Here is a 21,172-nt window from a genome sequence, read left to right as displayed (position 1 = left end):
CAAAGGACCGAAGAAAATTATCTCAAAGTTTATATAAAGCCTAAGGCCGAATTAAGTGGATTCTGTCATCAACAAGTCCGTTATGCACAAAGCTCTGGACCGATGACTTCTTGCCACCGACCTAATACAAATCTAAATGATTTAGGTCACCGGCATCTACCCCTTCATTAAGCCCGCCAAAGCAAGAAGTGTAGGGCCGAAGGAACACAAATCTCCTAAAGAATCACTATTGATAAATCAGGTAGTCCTCCATCAATATCTGCAGCACAAAGCATAGGGCAAAAGAGATCAAAATCTCGGGACTAAAGCTAAAGCTACAAAAAGAAATATCCTAAATGATATCTACAAGTGTCCCTAAAGACTTGGGGCATTTTAAATATTTATTTGGGTCGACATCGAATCGCATGCCGAGATCTTCAAATAAATATTTAAAATTATTTACAATACCATGAGCACAAGTCAAAGTACAATCATAGAAAACTCGGTAGCAGTAAAAGGAGAGCTCGTCAACAACTGAATTTATAAAATTACTTTATTTTATTAAATTCAGAATTCATATACAAATTTGTAGATTACATCCTTTTATAAGATTACATCAGCTGAAAGAAAAAGGAAAAGTACAATGTCCTCCATAGAGGACTACAATCTGTTCCCTAAACTATGCCTAAAGAGGAAGTCAGTAGCTTCATTCCACTCCTGTCAAAGACCAGGTATTCTGCACTTCTGGGACCTGCACAAAGCATTATAAGTGTCAGTAAGAAAGAGAAAGATTATGCAGATTTATGTAAAACTATAAAAAGAAAGTTGTACCTGAAACAAAGGTCTCCCGATGTGGCTCATGAAGAAGTATCCCGCTCCTCTTGAAACCTATGTAGAACAACAAAATGTCAGTAAGCAGCTAAAGAAAGAAAAGGAACTGCACAAATAAAGTAAAAACATATCAAAACTGAAGCCTCGTATAGCAGTGAACTAGCTAGAGCTTGGATCCTATTTCTGTAGTAAGCTGCACAAAATACAAAGCATTGTCAATACGAGCATAAAATCAAAACTAAGAAGAAGGGAAGAAAGTGTACCTGAGCCCAAAAGTAACTGTAGAAAACCTGAAATAGCAAGAGTCCTGCAAACTGGTAGATCTGCAAAGCTCGGGCAAAATCTGAATGAAACCTGCATTTGTATAAAAGAATTATTGAATTCATATATGACCACGGCAGAGAAAGATGCGAGCAGTTATGAAAATGCTGAAACAAATATGACATCGATGATAAAGGAAGAACGGAAAGTGGAGGTGCTACATACTACCATCGATGTACATAGTGAAACTTTAGGAATCTAAGTACAAGGTACTTTATCACTATCCCATGGATCTCTCCTTGACCAAGAGCAAATAACTTTATCTCTATCCTATGGATCTCTACTTGACCAAGAGCAAATATATCTACTATACTGAATATTACAAGCGCATCTAAAGATCCATGAAGGCACAAAGATGGACTCTTGGAGATCTATGGAAGAAAAATCTTAGTGTGAATTCGAAGCAAACTTTTGGAGATCCACTAAATGAAAGCCCTAGTGTGACATCTAGAATAAATATCTAGAGATCCACGGGGTTAATAATCATACAACAAACGTGGTTAGCTCTAGACACGTACCACATTTGTTGGGGGGGATTTGTTAACCCTCGGACATAACACTGAAATCAAGCCGAAAACCCGCTAAAATTCTAGAAATCGTGCAACATACTTGTGCATTCGACGCCATTCTGAGATTTACTCGCCTCGATCGCTCCCCTTCTGCGCTATTAAAACTAGAGTGAAGCTCTCGTTCGCGGCACTTCCTTCTGTTCGCAATCCTCATGACCTCCAGCTCTCCCACACTTTTCTCTCTGTCGAAATCCTCGAACCTCCTTCCCTTACTTGAGCCTTGCTCTCTCCTTTGATCTAGAGAGAGAGGAAGAAAGAGAGAAATAGAGGAGAGTGCCCCCCTACCTTGCCCGATCTCCAGGCCGAATTGGGTGATAACCTAAAGTCCCTTCTCCAGAGTTTGTAGCGCACCAGAAAATCACCTATACACACTTTTCTTACCATGGTGGGATGGGAATCCGGTGCGATGCGTATGACGAAGTGGGAATACCCATAAGTACCCGCTTGAGGGGAAACAACTGCTTTTCTTTTGTAGTACCCATACATGCTTTTCTTAGCGTGGTGGGGGACGAAAAATTATACGGACGCGGTCTCCTCAAACGAGGACACCTATCATACATGCTTTTCTTAGCGTGGTGGGAATGCCCAGTTTTCCGTAGTTTTCCCCTAAATGGAGGAGGTGCCGGGAGGCTACCGAAATTTCTAGTAAATATGAAACTATACTTGAGCTTGATTGGACACATTTAAACGACAGTGGACTTGTGAGCTCGGACTTGAACCAAATGGACCTAAATGATCTTAAACACAAAGGAATTTGAAAAGTAGAAGACTTGAACTTGCACTGTGGACTTAAGCTGAAGCTTAAGCTTGGACCAAATCACATTGAATTTAACTTGAACCTAAACTAGAACTTAAATGAACCCCAAAATGGCTTGAACTTAAAGTGAATTTGAACAAGGACTTAGACAAGTTGACAGCGGAATTGTGGACTTTATTTGGACTCAAGCAAAACCAGAACTTTGACATTGAACTGGAACTATGAAATGAACTTGTATTTGGACACAAAGCAAAACATACTTGAATCTAATGAGTTCAAACTTGGACTTAATTTGAACTTCAACTGGATATGATTTGAACTAGTTGAATTCAAACTCAAATGAACAAAGAACTTGATTCAAACTTGACTTGAGTAGTTGAATTCAAGTAAGGACTTGGATGAACAACAAGGAACTCATAATGAACAAGATTTCAATCATCATTTGGTTGCAAGCAATCATCAACAAAAATGAAGGATATGTGATTTACTTGCAAGCATTGATCAACATAAACAAAAAAGAATACAACTCGTCAACATCCAAATTTCACAAGCAATAAAAATCAAAGGAGATATATAATTTGATCGCAATTAAAGGAGCAAAGATCTTTAACAAATATATCACCTACAAATGATGCATCTGATTTGCAACATTCAGATGAACCCTGCAAGCAAGGATACCAGTCTCCAATGTACAGTAAAAGCCAAGGCGCAAGTGAATATAGTAATTTGCTAGTTAATGTACAAATGATATAATAGTCCACTGATTAGTTTGTATGAGAGGATCGGTGAAGAGTGCAATGATACCTTGCATTAAACATCAAAATACAGGAAAATACATTCATTTGCAAACACTGACAAAAGCTTGTAGTATCATGAAGATACAAGTGGGAGTTGCTATGAGGATTAAAAAGGGTATAAGCAAATACACAAAACCTCCGCAGGTAAGGGTAGAAAGTTCGCAATACATATAAGTTTCTTATGAATGCAGATGCACATCAAAGATGCTATGTAGAAGAACATGCAGCAAATGCAAAGTGCCTACGAGTTGCAATGAGAAACTCATCCTACACGATTATAGAAGAGTAGTGATAAATGCAGACATATGCGAATAGTGGTAGAAGACCCGTTACACATTCAACTTGTTGTCTGTGGATAGGTGTAAAAGAAATATAATAATTGTAAGTGCTCTCAAATTGTTGCAAGAGATCCACCATACATACTAGATGTGAACATCATATACCATATAAGTCCTCTACAAATACATATGTGAGCATCATATACTATATGTGGGTATATGTAGAAAGACTTCAATAAATGCAATATCATGTAGTCAATTTCATCCTGTAGATGAATACATCTACCTACCTACATGCAGCAGTAGCGGATGTACTGAAAAGACCAAAGACCACAACAACTTGCTTGAAGAATACGACAAGTGCAAGCTCCTACGATCCAAAGTAGGAGATTAGTTAGTGCACTACAATCTACCTACAGAAAGAGACAAGTAGTGCACGACAATCTACCTGTACAAAGCAGCAAATAACACGCCACCGGATCCGCAACATCTATGCAAGCGGACATAAGGTGTTTTTAAATATTACAAAAAAAGTGTCCCATACATACACCGTAATTTGTATACACATAGGTACATAAAAGGGGCAAGGGTAATCACAAAACCCGTATGGGCCCCGGTGAGCCTGTTATAAATACACACGCGACATCGTGGGATGCTGCTCGGGTTAATAAATTTGAACTCGATCCTCCTAAGCAGGTAAATAGGAGTCGACAAGGTTCAAAAATCAATTATAAAATGCCCCCAAACACCCGCATAGGCCTTGGCGAGCGTGTTATTGGTACACAGATGACGTCTAGGGATGCTACGCGGGTCAAAAAGTGAATTCTTATTCGAACATGACCCTCCTATGTGGATCAATAGGAGTCGATAGGATTTGAACCATCAAACAAATATATGGTTACATTGATTGATATATTTATTTTAATACATTTATATTAGACATTCAAGGCCTATAACAATGAGAATTCACTAACAAATGCATAAAGCCTATTAAACCCGATCCCCTATCGACAAGTTGATAGGGTCGACAAGGTTCAAGCTACAAATGAAAATGACCTCAAACACCCCGATGATGGCCTCGTTGAATGTTTATCTCAACTGGAGGGGTGATTCAAACACTTTCCAATGCCACCCAAGTACCCAAAATTCAAAATCCCAAAGTTCTAAAATATTTAAAATTGAAATAATTTATCAAACGCTTGAAGCAAAATCCATCCACCCATCGCAATAGTTTGCCGAGGTGGACAAATTCAAATATAACTTTAGCTCACATAGAGCTAAATTTCTAGTCGAAAATATTACTATGATCCATTCTCAAACAATCTCCTGCCAATAAGGACGTGATAATTGTCTTCTGACCGGTGGTTTTGACCAAATGGTACCGCTGGATAAACGGTTATGACCCTGGGCCCTCTGAACCGAGTGGTTTTACCGCCAAATGATACCACGAAATACCGATTATGGCCAAAGCCAATACTCTCCTTAGTGGTATCAAATCCTTGAGATATGAATCAATAAGATATGGTCGATATGGCACAAAGTCCTCTGTAAGCTAAGGTAGATTTAAATGTCCTCTTAGGCAAATATTCATCCCAGGTCTACAAGGTACCCTTGAACGAAGCAATCTATGGCTGCTGACAAGGATCCTTCTATCAAGTTGGGTCAACTATCTCTGACTAAGTAGACCAAGGATCATGATGGCCCAAGATGACGGAACCATGGGATCTTGATCGGGTCAATCATCCATTCCCCACCATCTTCTTTAAGTGCAAGGTGGTGAAATTTCCATTTAAAATACACAGCTTTTTTCAAATTCCCAAATCCAAACCCAATTCCCAAATTCCTTAAACTCATGCTGCTACTATATGCCAGATGCACGTTCTACGTATCTGATTGACGACTAACCTTAATAAAAGTTCTCTCTCGTTATCGGGAGGGGTAATTAACTATAGGGCTTGCGCCTATAGGAAACCAGAACTCAGATCATAAAGTCCTCGCAAAATGAGGGCGAAATCTCTAGGTAGTGTCTTATCTATAAATCCATCTGTCTTTCAAAATTTACCTTGGAACTTTAATTTTGTTAAAACTCCCCCAAAGAAGAAAAGCAACAGCGGGCGGAGGCCGGATCCGAATTTCGGATCCCACAGGAAGTACATATCGAATCAAGCCGTTTTATTAAACTTATTTTCTAGTTGGATATTTTTCTCTTGAAGATGAGTTTACTTGAAAATTTTTATTTTTATCGAAGGAAACATATTTTGAAATGAAGAATTTTTTGATGATTGGATTATAACAGTTATATCCTTTTTCAGAAAATGAATATTTTACAAAGACAATTAGTGTTCTAGGATTAAGTTTACCCTAATATTTGTGTATGTGATCAGAAGCAATGCATCCAAATTTTTTTGGAGAAATTTTAAGTTATTTGTAAAGAGGAATTTCGCAAGGTAGTTGAGAGGTTTTTGAAGTTGATTAGTCTCAGGTGTCTTTGATTGGTTAGATATGAGGTGGTTAGTATTATTTCCCCCTCAATATCTTTTTGAACTTGATTTAGAAAAGAATAGTCGTAGTGACTTAAAAAATAATAATAAATAGTCGTAGTGACTTGCTAAAGGCTAAAAAATATATTATTTCTTTTATCTTATTTCATCGGGAAGTGTCAGGACAGGAGGAATAATGGTGAAATGATACTTTATTTATGAAAGAAAAAAGATAAAAAAATTATTAAAATAATCATGAGTATTATCTATGAGAAATATCTAGATTTTAATTTTAAATTACTTTTTTATCATTACAATAAAGGTTGGGAGAATAAATTTGATATTAAATTTTTTGTTTAGTAAGATATAGTCATATTATCTAAGTGCAATCATCAATAAAAATTATAAATCCTGTACTTTCAGAAATATTAAAGATTCTTGAGTCTCTAAATATTATAATAAATTAACATGAAAAGAGTAGCTGATATAGAATCACTTGCACAAAAAAAAAATGATATTTCAAAATTTTAGTAGTCTTATATTATTGTTAATATTATGAAAGGAGATGTAAATGTACACTAAGATTATGGAAGAGGGATGCTATAGATTATAATGAAATTCTCAAATGATTTTGGTATTGAGAAAGGTGATTAAGGATTATCAAGAGATTTTTTCTTCAAGATAGTATATCTCATCCTTTTCTCTAGTTTGCCCAATCGTCTTCCCTATAATGAGTTCTTGAGATAGACAAATAAGTAGTGAAAAAGGTTACCTTACAGCTGTGTTATTTAGTGATTTTATAAATTGATAGCATATTTGCTACAATATGAGGAACTTGTATATTATTTATGGTAGATGTGGGAGAAATAAGAGCATTATTTTGATTTGCAATGGTGGTTGATAAAATATGGGTACTTTTTATTTTCTTATTATTGTAGTAGGATTTGTAAGTTGAAAAGGGTTGCCAAGATTTATCAAGGATAAATCAAGCACCAGATTATTCAAGTTTGTTATTTAATCAATCTAGTAGTTATAAAAATGTAAAAAATTGTTTGATTAGTTAAGTAAATGATTATGAACAAGCTCTTCTAATTTAGCTGAAATATGAAAAGGTTGTTATGTCCTATTTTGCAGTGGCAGCCACAATCATACAACGCAAGAATCTCAGCATCGATACCTAGTAGGAAATCCCAGGAGAAATTCTTCAATCATTTGATTAGTTAAGTCTAAAAGAAGAAACACGAGCTATCTATAGTAGAATCAGTATAAATAGTGGTGTTTGTGTAATATTACACTATAAAATTACTATGTTTGTGTAAGTGTATTTAATTTCTTTCATTGTTTGGCCTCTTTCGTCTGTTCTTGAAATATGCATCGTTTCCAGATTGCAAACAACGGCTTCAGTAAGTATAATTGTTATGTTACGCAGAGCGTGTCTGATGCTATGTTACGCAGAGCGTGTCTGATGGAGAGCAACTATTGATATTTATTTGCTGAAGTTTCTTTTATATAGCAGCAGTTGTTTCAATTGATGAAAAGCCTTTGTCTGACTGTATTGCCCAGAGTGTAGAGAATTCGATTTCCTTTCCTTAGTCTCCAGTTGAGTTTATATCATTTTGTTGCAGGTAGCTCCACTAGACCTCCTCACAGATGATTTCTATGTGATGAGAAAGAGTTCAATAGAGTCTCTCCTTCAGAAGATCTATGAAGGCATGGCTGAGGAGATGTTGATCACTTCATGGCAACTGAACAAGGGAACAGCTTGCCACGGTGTCAACTGGGATAGATTTCCCCTCTCTGACTTGCGCGCTGCAGTTTCCTGCGTCGGAGGCCGTTGTCTCGCTTCGCTTTGCAGGCATCTTGCAATGGATTACAAGAGTTGGTCGAGTGGCATGCCAGACCTCTTGCTTTGGCGCTTTCGTGGAGGAGATATGGATGGAGGTGAAGCCAAGCTGGTCGAGGTGAAAGGTCCTAGAGATAGACTTTCTGAACAACAGAGGGCGTGGATTCTAACACTCATGGAATGTGGCTTCGACGCAGAGGTGTGCAAAGTTAGTCCTCCTCCTAAATCATAATGATGCCTCCTCAAGTCTTCTCCTGTTGGTATTTTATTGTTCATTCAATTTCTTTTTTTGGATTTAATTTCATTTTAGGTTTTTACATTGATTGCCATGCTGATGGCATTTGGTTTATTTTTTAGAACAGCTTCTAATCAAATTTTATTAACTGTTTTAATGGGATTTTTTTTTCTTTTTAATATGGGGACTGCTGAGTTGTATTCTTGTGATCGGTTAAGTAATTGTGGGCTTCTTGATGCTTGAGTTGAGACGTTTACGGTATTTTTTACATTGATTAATTGATTTGGTTTCTTAAAGTTAGAAATCATATTTTGGAAAATTATGAAGTTAAATCTAATATTTAATGTAGTTGGACACTAACTTTTATGTCAGTTATTCAAACATTCTCAGAACTCTCTTAGAAGTGAATTACAATTCCATTCTCAGGCATATTTTCTATTTACAAGGGCCCAAATTAGCCTTTTTGTATTCATTTGGTAGCTGGCTGCCTCAGGTAATATTTAAATTTTTATATGTATTTATATAATAACTTAGTTTTTAAATTATATCAAATATGTATATATATATGAAAGATGTATTTCATTTTAAGTTAATTTTAGTAGTATTTTTGATAGATTAAGTTACTAAATAAATAAATGTCAAATTTTAGATGTTATATAAATACTTATGGAATTATGATATGAATGTAAGTTCGTAGAAAAATTAGTGTAATATGTTTAATTAGTGTCATATGGTTTTGTCAGTTCTAGACGGGGTCATTCGGTGCTTGGTGTTGAAGAAGATGAAGTGATTATGTTGATTTCCATCGTGCGAGAAGATACAAGTTTGTCATTTTTAAATATGAAAGAGAGCGAGAAGGAGAGGGATCAATAGAGATTGAAGAGGTTTCATCTTTTTGAGAGGGAAGTAATGTAGCTCGTGTGCATATCAAAGGAGATGCGACAAATAGTGGGTTGTCAAAGCGTAATCAAGAAAGAGGATTTTGAACTCATGAAGTTGGTCGCGATGAGAAGAGTGACCACTAGCATGATCGATGAGCTTGATGATAGGGAAGACATGCTCGGGCGAGGGCTACGACCAGATCGATTATTTAAAGGATTGGGGAAAGATGCCTTATTTAAGAAAGTTATTTAAAGAATTGAGGAAAGATGAGTTATTAAGCAAATTAAAAAACTATGTGCTAAATTACACTGCTTTGGTGATACTACCATTTACAAATTGCATCAATCTCTTGGAAAAGCACTTGTAAGCCCAAAGTTTGGTAGGTCTTGGTCTTCCCTCCTTACATTATGTACAATTCAGACATAAATGTTCTCTTATAGAAAGGGTTTACAACTACAACAGATCTCTTTCTGCTTGGCTCTTCTATAAAATTTTTTTCTCCTTTGAAACTACATGCTTCTAAAGCTTCTGCTTTCTTGGCAAATTTATGTAAAGATGCTCGCACAGCTAAAGGAAATTTTCACTTAAAGGTTTTATAAAATTCTCGCACATCCCTTTACTAGGATCACTGGTTTAGTGGGAACTTGTTGAATGATATTACTGATATGCACTTAATCATAAATCATTTTTCTATTAATGCTAAAATTTATGTCATCTTCAAGGATCCTGGTTGGGAGTTGCCCCTGATTTTCCTGCTGCTCTTCTTGAAGCCCTATTTATCATTCTTGTTAATTCGAGTGCTAGAGGTTGCCTATTATGGGGCAATGGGAGTGAAAGTATTCACAGCTCTTACCAAGGTTATTTAAAATGGGAAAATATTATTTTAAACTGACATCATTTTATTTGGCACAGGTGTTAAAGGGTGGCCTTAAGATTGCTGATGTTCTTCTATCTAAGGGAATTTATGTTGATGTCATCTGTCCTCTATATCATTTTTCTACTGAAACCTTTACACACCTATTTTTTGAATGTGACTATTCTTTTAGAGTTATATCTAAGATAATTCCTAATATGAGGACTATCCTCCTTAGACCTAATATCCTTCAGGCTTTTGAATATACTAGTGAGAATCATGCCTGAATTAAGCTCTTTTATTATTTTTTAATTTGCTACTCGGTTTACCACCTTTGGAGGGAAAGAAATTATGTTGTAACTCCTGAGCCCTATTGCTCAAATTTTCTTATCCTCTCTCATTAGCGCTTCCTTTTGCAACACCTTTTTGCTATGCTTTTTAGGCTCTATCAATTTTGTTTGTGCTTTTGCACATTTTTGTTTTGTTTTTGACTATTCTCTTCTCTTTTCATACATGTAACTATTTTGCATTAATGAAAACGGCTAAGCCCACAAATTTCCCCCCAAAAAAAAATATTTAAAGTTTATTTTAGAAAATTTTAGGTTAATTTTTAGAAATTTATATTAGGGTTATTAAAGATTGGTTGACTATTTCAATTAGGTGATTTATGTATCATTTATTATTTAAATATTTTTAAATACTATGTTATATTTTAGAAATAAAATATCGATAAAAAGAAATAAAATTAATTAGTTGTAACGTATTTTATAGATGACTGACAATATACAAAATAAGGTTCGTACAAGATCATCCTAGGATTTTTGAACTATCTGTATAGATGATCTATAAATCATATAGAGGTTTGATAGTGTGTGAAATGAGCTTTATACCAAATCATCCATACAAACTTGTACTTTTCATAAAAACAATCTTCAAAATCATGCAGAAAACTAACAGTGTACAAAATAAGGTTCGTACCAGAACATCCCATAATTTTTAAATTATTCATAAAGATGATCTATGATTGTACTGTACGAGTTGATGGTGTTTCACTTTGAAATTTTAACTTAGGGATGATTTTTTATGGAATTAAATTGTAATGAGTCCTTGAAACTGATTTAGATAGATCTTGCAATAAAATTCTCTTAAGAGTGGATAACAAGAGTGTTTGGGAGAGTTTTTTAGGAGTGGAGAGTGAGAGATCTTATAAGAAGAAATTCTGAGGGGATTCACAAGGTCGGCCAAAGGTGAGGATCTCTTCTTTGTTCATCAAAATTATTCCCTACTTTCTTGAAGGCTCATGAGAGAAGATATTCAAAGGCGATCAGGTACTCTGCCATTACTAGAATGGTTAACAAGGATGACGGTACTCTGCTTTCATCAGGAGGATGAAAAATGATGATAATACTCTGCCTTCACCAGTAGAATGAAAAAGGATGATGGTTCTCTACCTTCACTAGAAGGGTGAAAAGGATGATGGTGCTCTGCTGCACCAGGTTGGTGGAAGAGAGTTTGTAAAAGCTTCTCCATCTTGCTGTAGGAGAAAATGAATAGCCACTTGTGTTTAGTACAATACTTGGAGAAGGAGTCTCCAGGGAGTGGATGTAGGTCTAGTTGGACCGAACCAATATAAAATTTGATGTTCTTTTTTTTTTACTTTACTTTTTTTTCTTTTTTCTTTTTCTGCACTTTATTAGTTTCATGGTTGAAAAATACTTTGTGAAAATCATATTTACTTAACTACATGCTTCAGGATCGTTAAATTTTCTAGAAACTAGTTTTGGTAAAATCCAGGAAAATTTTAAAATATCAGTTCACCCCCTTCTTTGTTAGCCTTGGTACATGTTAATAAGATTTAACAACCTAAACCAACTTTTATGTGTATTATAGACTATTTCAAAAATTAAAGTTTATAATACTTTTTGAAAAATTATTTTTGCTAATTTTTTAAATAGGAATACTCCTAAAGGATATTCGATAACTAGATTATCACTTTTCAATGACATCGAATTTGATTTTTTGAAAACTTGCATATCCACTTTTTTGCAATCACTTGACTATGACATGTGGATTTTAGTACTGGAAGGTTACACTAGACCTAATACACTTATTGATGGCATTAAAATTGAAGCACCATTTTTTGATTGGACATTAGAAGAAAAAGACTTAACGTAATTGAATACTAAATGTTTAAATAGTTTTTTCTGTGCACTAAAAAGTAAGGATTATATGCATGTTTCAACCTGTAAAATTGGAAAAGAAAATTTGAATAGACTTTAGTGATGGAACTAATGAGGTGAAATAATCTAGATTGAACATTTTACTACATGATTATAAACTATTTAGCATGAAATCGAATAACTTCAATTTATGTCATGTATACTCATTTTACTCATATTGTTACATCACTGCATGCTTTAGATAGAGAACTAACTAATTCTGAGAAATTTAATTAAATTATATGTTGTTTACCTACTGCATATGATGTGAAGATAACTACCATAATTGAGTCAAAAACTATGAATGTATATTCTATTGACAATTTGTTTGGATTACTGATTACTTATGAGCAAGGAGTGAATCAGAGATAGAATGATTCAGGTGATAAGTAGAAAGAGAAGAATATTGGATTGAAAGCAAAAAATACAAAAAGTGATAAATCATTGCCTAAGGATGAAGAATATATTGCACTCATGATGAGGCATTTCAAAATTTTCATAAGAAGATAGCATCAAAGGAGACATCAGTATTGGAACAAGGGTAAGTTCAACAACAATGAAAAAATTTCTAATGATGTCATTTGTTATGATTGTAGGAAGCCTAAATATATTAAGAGCAATTACCTAAATCTCAAAGATAATCATAGCAAGGAGAATGTTAAGGTGAAAACCACTATTAAGAAGAGCAAGAAAAGATTGTAGAGATATTTTTGGGTAGACTCAGCTTTAGACTCCTTAAAAATAGAAGCATAAGAGGAGGTCATTAACCTATGCTTAATGGTAGATAAACTTGATCATTCATATCAAGAGAAGGTACGTGTCTTATCCTAAGATGAATTATTAGAAGTTTCTAAGAAAATACACATTGCATATAGGAAACTCAAAAAATTTCATGCTAAATTAAACATAGAATATTTAAATTTATAAAAGAGCATAAAATCCTTATGAATGATCATGCTACCATATATAACAACCACATGACCTTTTTGGATGAATTTCATGATTTGAAGAAAAAGCATGAACTTTTGAAAACATCCCATACTGAACTTGAAAATTATTTTAAAGTATTCATGGATTAATCTGATCGTAGGGAACATGATTTGACATTTGAAAATTCAATCATAGAAAGTGTGAATAATAAACCACCCTCACTTGAATAACTTCATAATCCTAACCACAAGCTCACTAGTTTAAAACCTAGGAAAAGATATTATAACTCATATAGATTGGTAAATCCTTTTCTTGGTGTAAAATGCATTTCTTGTGGAATGATAGGGCATATTTCCCACACTTGCACTATTTAGAGTAGATCACATTTAGTGTGGAGACCTAGGATGCATAAATCACAACATATAAAACATACATCTAGATTATCATTGTCAAAAGGTGAGCCCAAATTTATTTAGGTTCCCAAGTCTAATGTTTGGTCATTTTTTAGAAGCGCTCTCATACAAGCCCTAGTAAGAGAATTTCATACCTAAACAGAGGATGTTCAAAACATATGACTTGAGATACAACTCAATTTATATCTTTAGAAGCCAGAAATGGATGCAAGGTAACACTAAAAGATAATATCACAAGGAGAGTGACAGGTACATGTATGATTGAAAACCATAACAATATTTATATTGAAAATGTTTTATTGATTAAAGGCTTAAAATATAACTTGCTAAGTATTAGTCATCTTTTTGATAAATGTTTTAATATTAAATTTTTAACTATAAGCTGCGTTATAAGCAAAAATGGAATTTATGAGTTACATGTAAAAAGGTTAAATAATGTATACATGCTTGATTTAAATTATGTGAAATCTTCTAATACTTTCTATCTCAAAACTATCACTGATTAATCTTGGTTATGGCATAAAAGACTGTCAAAAAATCATTAAAAACCTTAGGAAGATTACCCAGAAAGAATTAGTTCGATGCATACATGTTGCAATCCCTGACCCCTAGTCTAAGATTTTGATGATGACAAATAATGTCGTCTAAATTATTATTCTTTAAATATCTTTGATTTCTGCTATTGTCTGTGAGTACTAACATTTTAGGGAGATCATAAGTTACTCAGGACAATAAGAGGACTCATGACTAGGTAGAGTAGGAGTATGAGTTCAAAACATTGTATTTTTTTTCATTTTTTTTTATTTTTTTTTTCTTGAGTCTGGCTACAAATTGCATATAAGACTGAGCAACCATACACACACACAGGGAGAGAGGATTTAAAAAATGTAGTTTCTTTTTTCTCTATTGATTGTACTGTATGAGTTGATATCGTAGTTTACGATCTAATCTGGCTGAAACGTCTTTCTATGAACAAGTCGTACTGTACAATTTATATCGTACTGTACGATGTGTTACTAATCCAAAATCCTAGCCGCTTGATTAATTTATGTAAGTTTATTAGTCGTTTGTACTATATGAACCTATTCATATTGCACGACTTATTTTGAATATACTTACTTAAATTAACCCCGTGATTAGTGGAAAAATCAAGGATTCATTTCTGATTGGTTATCGTACTGTATGATATAGTTCGTACTGTATGATCAATTGAGGCTATTTTTGATCATCCCGAATTTTGTACTTGACGATCCCTTAATTTTGACTAGTCGTTAGTGTACAAAGTAGGTCGTACCCTATGATGTGCAGAGATGAGTTTTGATCATCCTGATTATCGTCATGTATGAACAAAAGAGTTTTACAGATTGTACCGTACGAGTTTATATCGTACTGTACGAATGTATTCAAATTTTTTGACCTATTCGTAAACCTTCGTACCATGATGAAGCTCGTTTGTACGAATCGTATTGTACGATATTGGATCATACTGTATGATAGTAACGGCTACTTTAAAAATTAAAGATTTTTTTAGCCTTTTTTTAGTATCAAAAGTTCTGTGTTTTTTTATGTGTGAAAAAGAGAGACGGACGTGTTTTAGAGAGGGTTTTCTTGGGAGAGAGCTCTTGAGAAGATTTTAGGGTTTTTGAGAGGAAGGAAAAGGTGGGCTTAGTGAGGGAGATCACATGGTTGCTACGAGCTTGCTGCACTTTACTCCTCTTGTTGCCCGAGAAGATCTTATGGGAGGCTCTCTGAGTGGGAGATTCTTCTACTATGCATCTGTGTCCTCTAAGGTACTCTTCCTTCTCCAAGAGGGAGAAAAACAAGAAGGTACACTGCCGTCGCCAGGAGGGTGACAAAGCACTTGGCACTCCACCACGCTGGGTTAGTGAAAGTGAGGCTTGTAAGGGCTTCTCCGCCTTCCCGAGGGGGCAAAAGGAGAACTATTGTTTAGTAGTGAAATTCTCAGAGCGGAGGACTCCAGGGAGTGGACGTAGGCCAAGTGACCAAACAACTATAAAATTTGTGGTGTGATTTTTCCTTTACCGCTTTATTTTCGCTTGCATTTTATTTTCATTATAATTGCTTGGAGAAAATTGTTGTGGAATTCGTTGTTGCATATTATGTTCAAGTACTCGCTTCCGCATTAGTTAAATTTTTCAGTTTAAAATTAAAAAACACAAAAATATTAGAACTCATATTTAGGATTTTTTATTGCAACAATTTTTTGCAATTCATCCCCCATTTTGGCGCATCTAGTAACTTTAATTGGTATCAGAGTTGGGTTTCAAAAATAGTATTTTAGAAAACCTTAAAAGTTGATCATGTCTCATTTTATTAATCATAATACTACAGAGGGTTATTCAATAATCGTCCACCACTTTTTTATAATATCCCATTTGATTTATGGAAAAGTAGAATGTCTACTTTTTTACAGTCTATTGACTATCGCATGTGAATATTATTTAATGATTGTTACATTGCACTGTTTAAAATTGTGAATGGAGTGAAAACTAAAGTACTTTTTATTGAATGGAGCAATGAGGATAGGGATTTGGCTCAATTAAATGCGAAATGCTTAAATTATTTCTTTTGTGCTTTAAAATCTTAGGACTACATGAGAGTATCTACCTGTGCTACTGGTATGGAGATTTGTGATAGATTGTGCATCACGTACGAAGGAACTAGTGAAGTTAAACAGTCTAGACTTAACATTTTATTGCATGATTATAAACTCTTCCATATGAAACATAGTGAAACAATATCTAACATGTACACCAGGTTCACCCAAATCGTGACATCCTTGCATGCATTAGGTAGAGAAATTTTAAATTATGAAAAAGTTAACAAGATACTTAGATGATTACCACGTTCCTATGATGTTAAAATTATTGCAATCACAAAATTTAAAGATCTTAACATTTATTTAATTGACAATTTGCATGGGTCACTCATTGCGTATGAGCAAGGAGTGAGTCAAAGGCAAAGTGATACAGGTGAAAAGAAGAAGGAACGGATGGTGGCATTGAAAGTAAACAACTCAAAAATTGAAAGTTTTGCATCAGAGGAATAAGATGACATAGCCTTGATGACCCGACAATTCAATAACTTTTTGAAAATAAAATAAAGGCGTCATCAGAATAATTGGAATAAAGGTAAAAGCTCGAGAACTACTAAATTTTCTTCTAACACGATTTACTTTGAGTGCAGGAAACTAGGTCACCTCCGAGTTGATTGCACCAATTTAAAGAGTCAACAAACTAAGGAAAAAGGTGAGGACAAAGCTAAATATAAGAAGGGGAAGAAGAAGACACAAAAAGCATTTTGGGCCAACTCTGCCTCAGAATCGTTAGAAGAAGAAGCAGATGAGGAGTTAACAAATTTGTGTCTAATGGCTAATGATAATCATGATCAATTGGATCAAGATGAGGTATGTGAACTTTCATATGAAGATTTACTACTTATTTATGAGAAAATTCATGACTTAAATAGAAAGTTGAAAAAGATGCATGCTAATCTTAATACTGATTTTAGTTTTTTACAAACTTAACATGCTAACTTAGTTAAAGAAAATTTTGATTTAGATAGAGATCATATGTCCCAGCTTGACGAGTTTGATGCATTAAATAAGAAGCATACTGAATTAATTGATGCACATGAATCCTTGAAAATATTGCATGTTGAACTAGAAACAAAATACAAGAGTTTAGAGGAACTTGCATGGGAGTTAAAAATCACTGAACATCGTTTGGATCTTCAAATCACTAATCTTAAACATACAAACGAATTTTTACAAGTTAACTTAAAGGCTTTGAATGAAAACAAAAAACCAACTTCACTTGAAGAATTTTGCAATCCATCACAACAGCATGAATCATTCAAACCCCCAAGCACTGCATGCATCACCAACTTTAAGAAGAGGCATCACCACCCACATACATTAGTGAACCCATTTCCCGATGTTAGGTGCTTCTCTTGTGGCATGCTAGGTCACATAGCCCGCACATGCACGATTCACCATAGGACACACCTAGTATGGAGACCTAGATTGCATCCATCACAGCATAGAATGCATACATCTCATTCATGAAAGCATAAGGAGGAACCCAAACTCACTTGGGTTCCCAAATCTAATATCATATAATACAATTAGTTTACAGAAAATAAAATTTCAATTAGCTGTCGAAGTATTCTTTGAAATAACTAATCGCATAGTACGAATTTAATTCATACAATATGATTAATTCAAAAAAATTTTAATTTTAGAAAAACTCTCTCTCCCGCTGCGTGTGTGCTTAGTCACCTAATTGCATACACTCTAATATGGCCTGACTCAAAAAAATAGAAATTAAAGAAACTAAAATAGTCTCTTTTGCCTAGACTCCTAACCTACCAAATCTTGAGTCTTTGGTCTTCTTGAGTATTGTACCTGTAATCATTATTGCATAAACGATAAACAATATCCAATATATTTCCTGAGAATACATAATTCAATCAATATGGTTTGTCATCATCAAAATCATAGTCTAGGGATCCTAGATTTGTAACATATTATAAATATTATAAAAAACTTTCATAAGATGAATCTTAGCCCAAAATTTCTTTTTAGAGCCATTTTGATTGAAACCCCTAAAAATCTAATTTGTCAAAATAGAATTATTAGAAATATCATAAATAAAATAGCTTGAGCTTTATGAATAAGATTAAGGAGAAAACCTTTTAGCCTATTACGTAAAAATTTGGGCAATAAACATGTGATCTAGGGGTGTAAATGAGCCAAGTTAGCTCGTGAGCTAGCTTGAACTCGATTCATTAAAAATTTCACAAGTTAAGCTTATCGACTCATGAGCTCAAGCTCAGTCATAAAGTTGAGCTCGAACAATAAACGTGTTCTAGTTCAAGTTGGATAAAACTTGGTTGCTTGGTTCATGAGTTGACTCATTTTTTTAAATAGAATTAAAAAATAATAATCGATAGTAAATAAATAAAGAAAAGCTATGCAACCGACACATAATTGGAAAAAAAATATAACCATATAATGTAACTATATGTTTAGTTATTCAAAATTTTTTTGAAAGCTATGTAATTTCCTTATTAATTTGCACTATTTATTTATGTCTTTTCTTTATTAAAGTTGTTGTCAAATTTGTCATTTCTCAAGCAGATTTTATTTTTTGTTTACAAAATAAGCTACATGACTATTCTATCCTCTATGGTTCTTCTCTACCAAGTTCCATTCCTACTTTTGTGAGAATGACTTTTGCCTTGGCGTGATACTTCTACAAAGGTTCTCTGGTGGTCTTCTACAATGCTAATGAGCTACTCTGACACCATGAGCTTCTTGGATGAGTTAAGCTCAAGCATACATTTCTTTTAATGAGTCAAGGTCGTGCTCAATAAACAAGCTCAAGTTAAGCTCACTATTGATTGGACGAGTCGAGCTTGAGTTTGGCTCAACTCGTTTGCCCCCAATTTTGATGTCATTCACATATATCATACTTGATGCTAGTGGCATTGAAAAAATAATTCTTACTTTTTTTGTGGGACATTTAAGCCAATTAGGATAAACTGACACAAACATCACATATATATAGCTCAAATAAGAAATCTAGTGATTGATAATCAAAACTTCCTATTAAGAGATCAAACTTAGCTAAGCAAGAGAGTGCTTACCTAATTGTATCTTCGCCAATGATGTTTTGTTATTACGCTCTTAAAAAATTTGGAGAAAATTGTAAAAGTGTGCATAATTAATAAATAAATTTTATGGTTAGTTTTGTTTAAAAAAATTTTAAAAATTGCATAGTCGCCTATTCAACAGGTGACTTACATTTCCAGTTAGCATTTAAAAAAATTAAATATATAAAAAAGGTTTAAAAAATACTATAACAAGTTGCCTATTTAATGGGCAACTTGCTACAAGTTTTTTACATTTTTTTTAAACAAACTAAATTGAAGATGTTGTATGGAGGGATTATATCTGTGAAGAAATTTTTTATGATATTTCTGTCATCAAAGACTTTTGTGTTTCTATATTCCTCTTTTTTTGGTGTTTGAGATGCTAGATGTGCGTGGAATGCCACATATGTTTAGTTTTTATATTTACTTTTTATGTTATAATAGTTTTTACAATGATTTTAAAGGTTCAAATTCTCTAAAAGGCGTTTGTGAGCTGTAACCAAGTTTTTTGTTGCAGGCATGAATTTTAAAACCAACCGAGCTCGCCAATTCATCCGGTTAAACCGAGAACCGATTTGGCAGCCAGTCCAGTTCTATTATTAGAGTTAGGTTACAGTTACACTAGCTAAAACTATTTCAATGGGCAGTTGAAACATTGAACCGTCGGACCGGGCATATTTTCAGTCGATTTCAAAATCATGTGATTTGAGCCACTGATCGCACATTGAACTACTGAAATAGGGTTTTATGCATTTACACAGATCTTTGTCACAAATAAGTTGAACCAAAACCTCATTTTATGTGGCTCTCTTTAACAAAACCTACACAGAGAAGGACTAGGAGAGATTAACTATTGGTAGAACGACTGAGAGAGATGGACAAACGACTAGGAGACAAACTATGCCTTCTTTCATGCGCACGTCATCATTTGGTGAGTTTGTATCCCTAGAATCTTACACTTGTTCTGTTCTTTCCACTGGGTGTTCTTTGAATAACCACTCTTCTTATTAGGATTTCTCTAATTTCATATGATTAGGGTAGAGCTAAAAACCTAGTTTTATTAAAAGGCCCTAGAAACTTACAGACATAAAACATATGGAGTTTTTTAATATATGAATCCTCAAATTCTCTTGCATTTTTTCAATTAGAAATTTTAATATAATTGATGACATTACATCTCGATGTTTAGTATTTGTTTTGGTTTTTTAGGATTATCATTTTATTTTTTGTTTCTTTTATCAATTTGAAATTTGTTTATATGGCATTGATGCAATCTTGTTATTGAATCCATTAACAAATTTAAAGAATTGTGTGTTTTGACTTTGAGATTATTAAAGACCCTAAAATTACACTTTGAAAATTTATTTATATTTAAAGACTTGATATTAAAAGAGAGATGACACCCATCACATTCCATTACTTATCCGTGTTTTTTCAACTTGCATTACTTGATATTTTGTGCAATGTTAATTTTTTGTGTCCAAAAGGATTTCTATATTTTAATGGAATGCAAAAATGTCATGGTCTGAATTGAGTCTATTTTCTAGTTAAGTTTCTTTGTTGAAAATGTTTTTAAATTTTAAGGGAATGCTTGATGCCAACCTTTTTTTTTTACTGAATCATTTTAGATCCACATTTCTTTTAGAAAACTAATCCTTTTCTTGATGATAATACTTATAGCTTGTTTGATTTGTAATTTGAATGTATAGCTTCTAATTTAGAAATTTATGTTATCTTCAAACTTGCATTTAAGTTGAAACTTACATTTATCTTCAAACTAGTTTTTGATGTTCTCTTAAAAAGATCATTTCTAATATTTCATAACCAAGTCTTTTTTTAACAATAGGTACTATGAATTTCATTTTAATACGAGTATTAAACATTTAATTTTATTTTAGAATGGATCCATTAATAACTTCATCACATAGTATGCATGAGAAGGTTAATATTACTTAGAATTATTGTACTAAAGTAAAGGTCCAGATGAAAAAAAAAATATTTAAATGCCTACATTATGGGATTATTTATAAAGGTGGAGGTAGTATTAGGATAAAATTACATCTAGCAGGAATTAGATCTAACATAGCTTCGTGCAAAAAAGTCCCACAT

The 21,172-nt window shown here is 33.7% G+C and overlaps 1 protein-coding gene across 11 annotated transcripts in view; it reads left to right on the top strand.

The window, feature by feature from the left end:
* LOC110103274 (fanconi-associated nuclease 1 homolog) overlaps positions 1-8,344 on the top strand; it is a 105,908-nt gene extending 97,564 nt beyond the window's left edge. For 10 of the 11 annotated variants that reach the window (XM_020831924.2, XM_020831920.2, XM_020831919.2 and 7 more), the window contains one exon: positions 7,638-8,344. In XM_020831924.2, coding sequence (XP_020687583.1) covers positions 7,638-8,087 — 450 coding nt within the window. In that variant the 3' untranslated portion in view covers positions 8,088-8,344. Of the gene's footprint in view, positions 1-7,146; positions 7,391-7,637 lie in introns of those variants that run through there. The other variant, XM_020831927.2, reaches the window with a different exon arrangement.
* Positions 8,345-21,172: the final 12,828 nt, after the last annotated feature.

This window comes from Dendrobium catenatum, unplaced genomic scaffold (genome assembly GCF_001605985.2).
Source record: "Dendrobium catenatum unplaced genomic scaffold, ASM160598v2 fragScaff_scaffold_1422, whole genome shotgun sequence".
In the NCBI taxonomy this organism is placed as follows: Eukaryota; Viridiplantae; Streptophyta; class Magnoliopsida; order Asparagales; family Orchidaceae; genus Dendrobium; species Dendrobium catenatum.
Note: the sequence above shows the minus strand (reverse complement) of the source record. Positions and strands in the feature narration are given on the sequence as shown.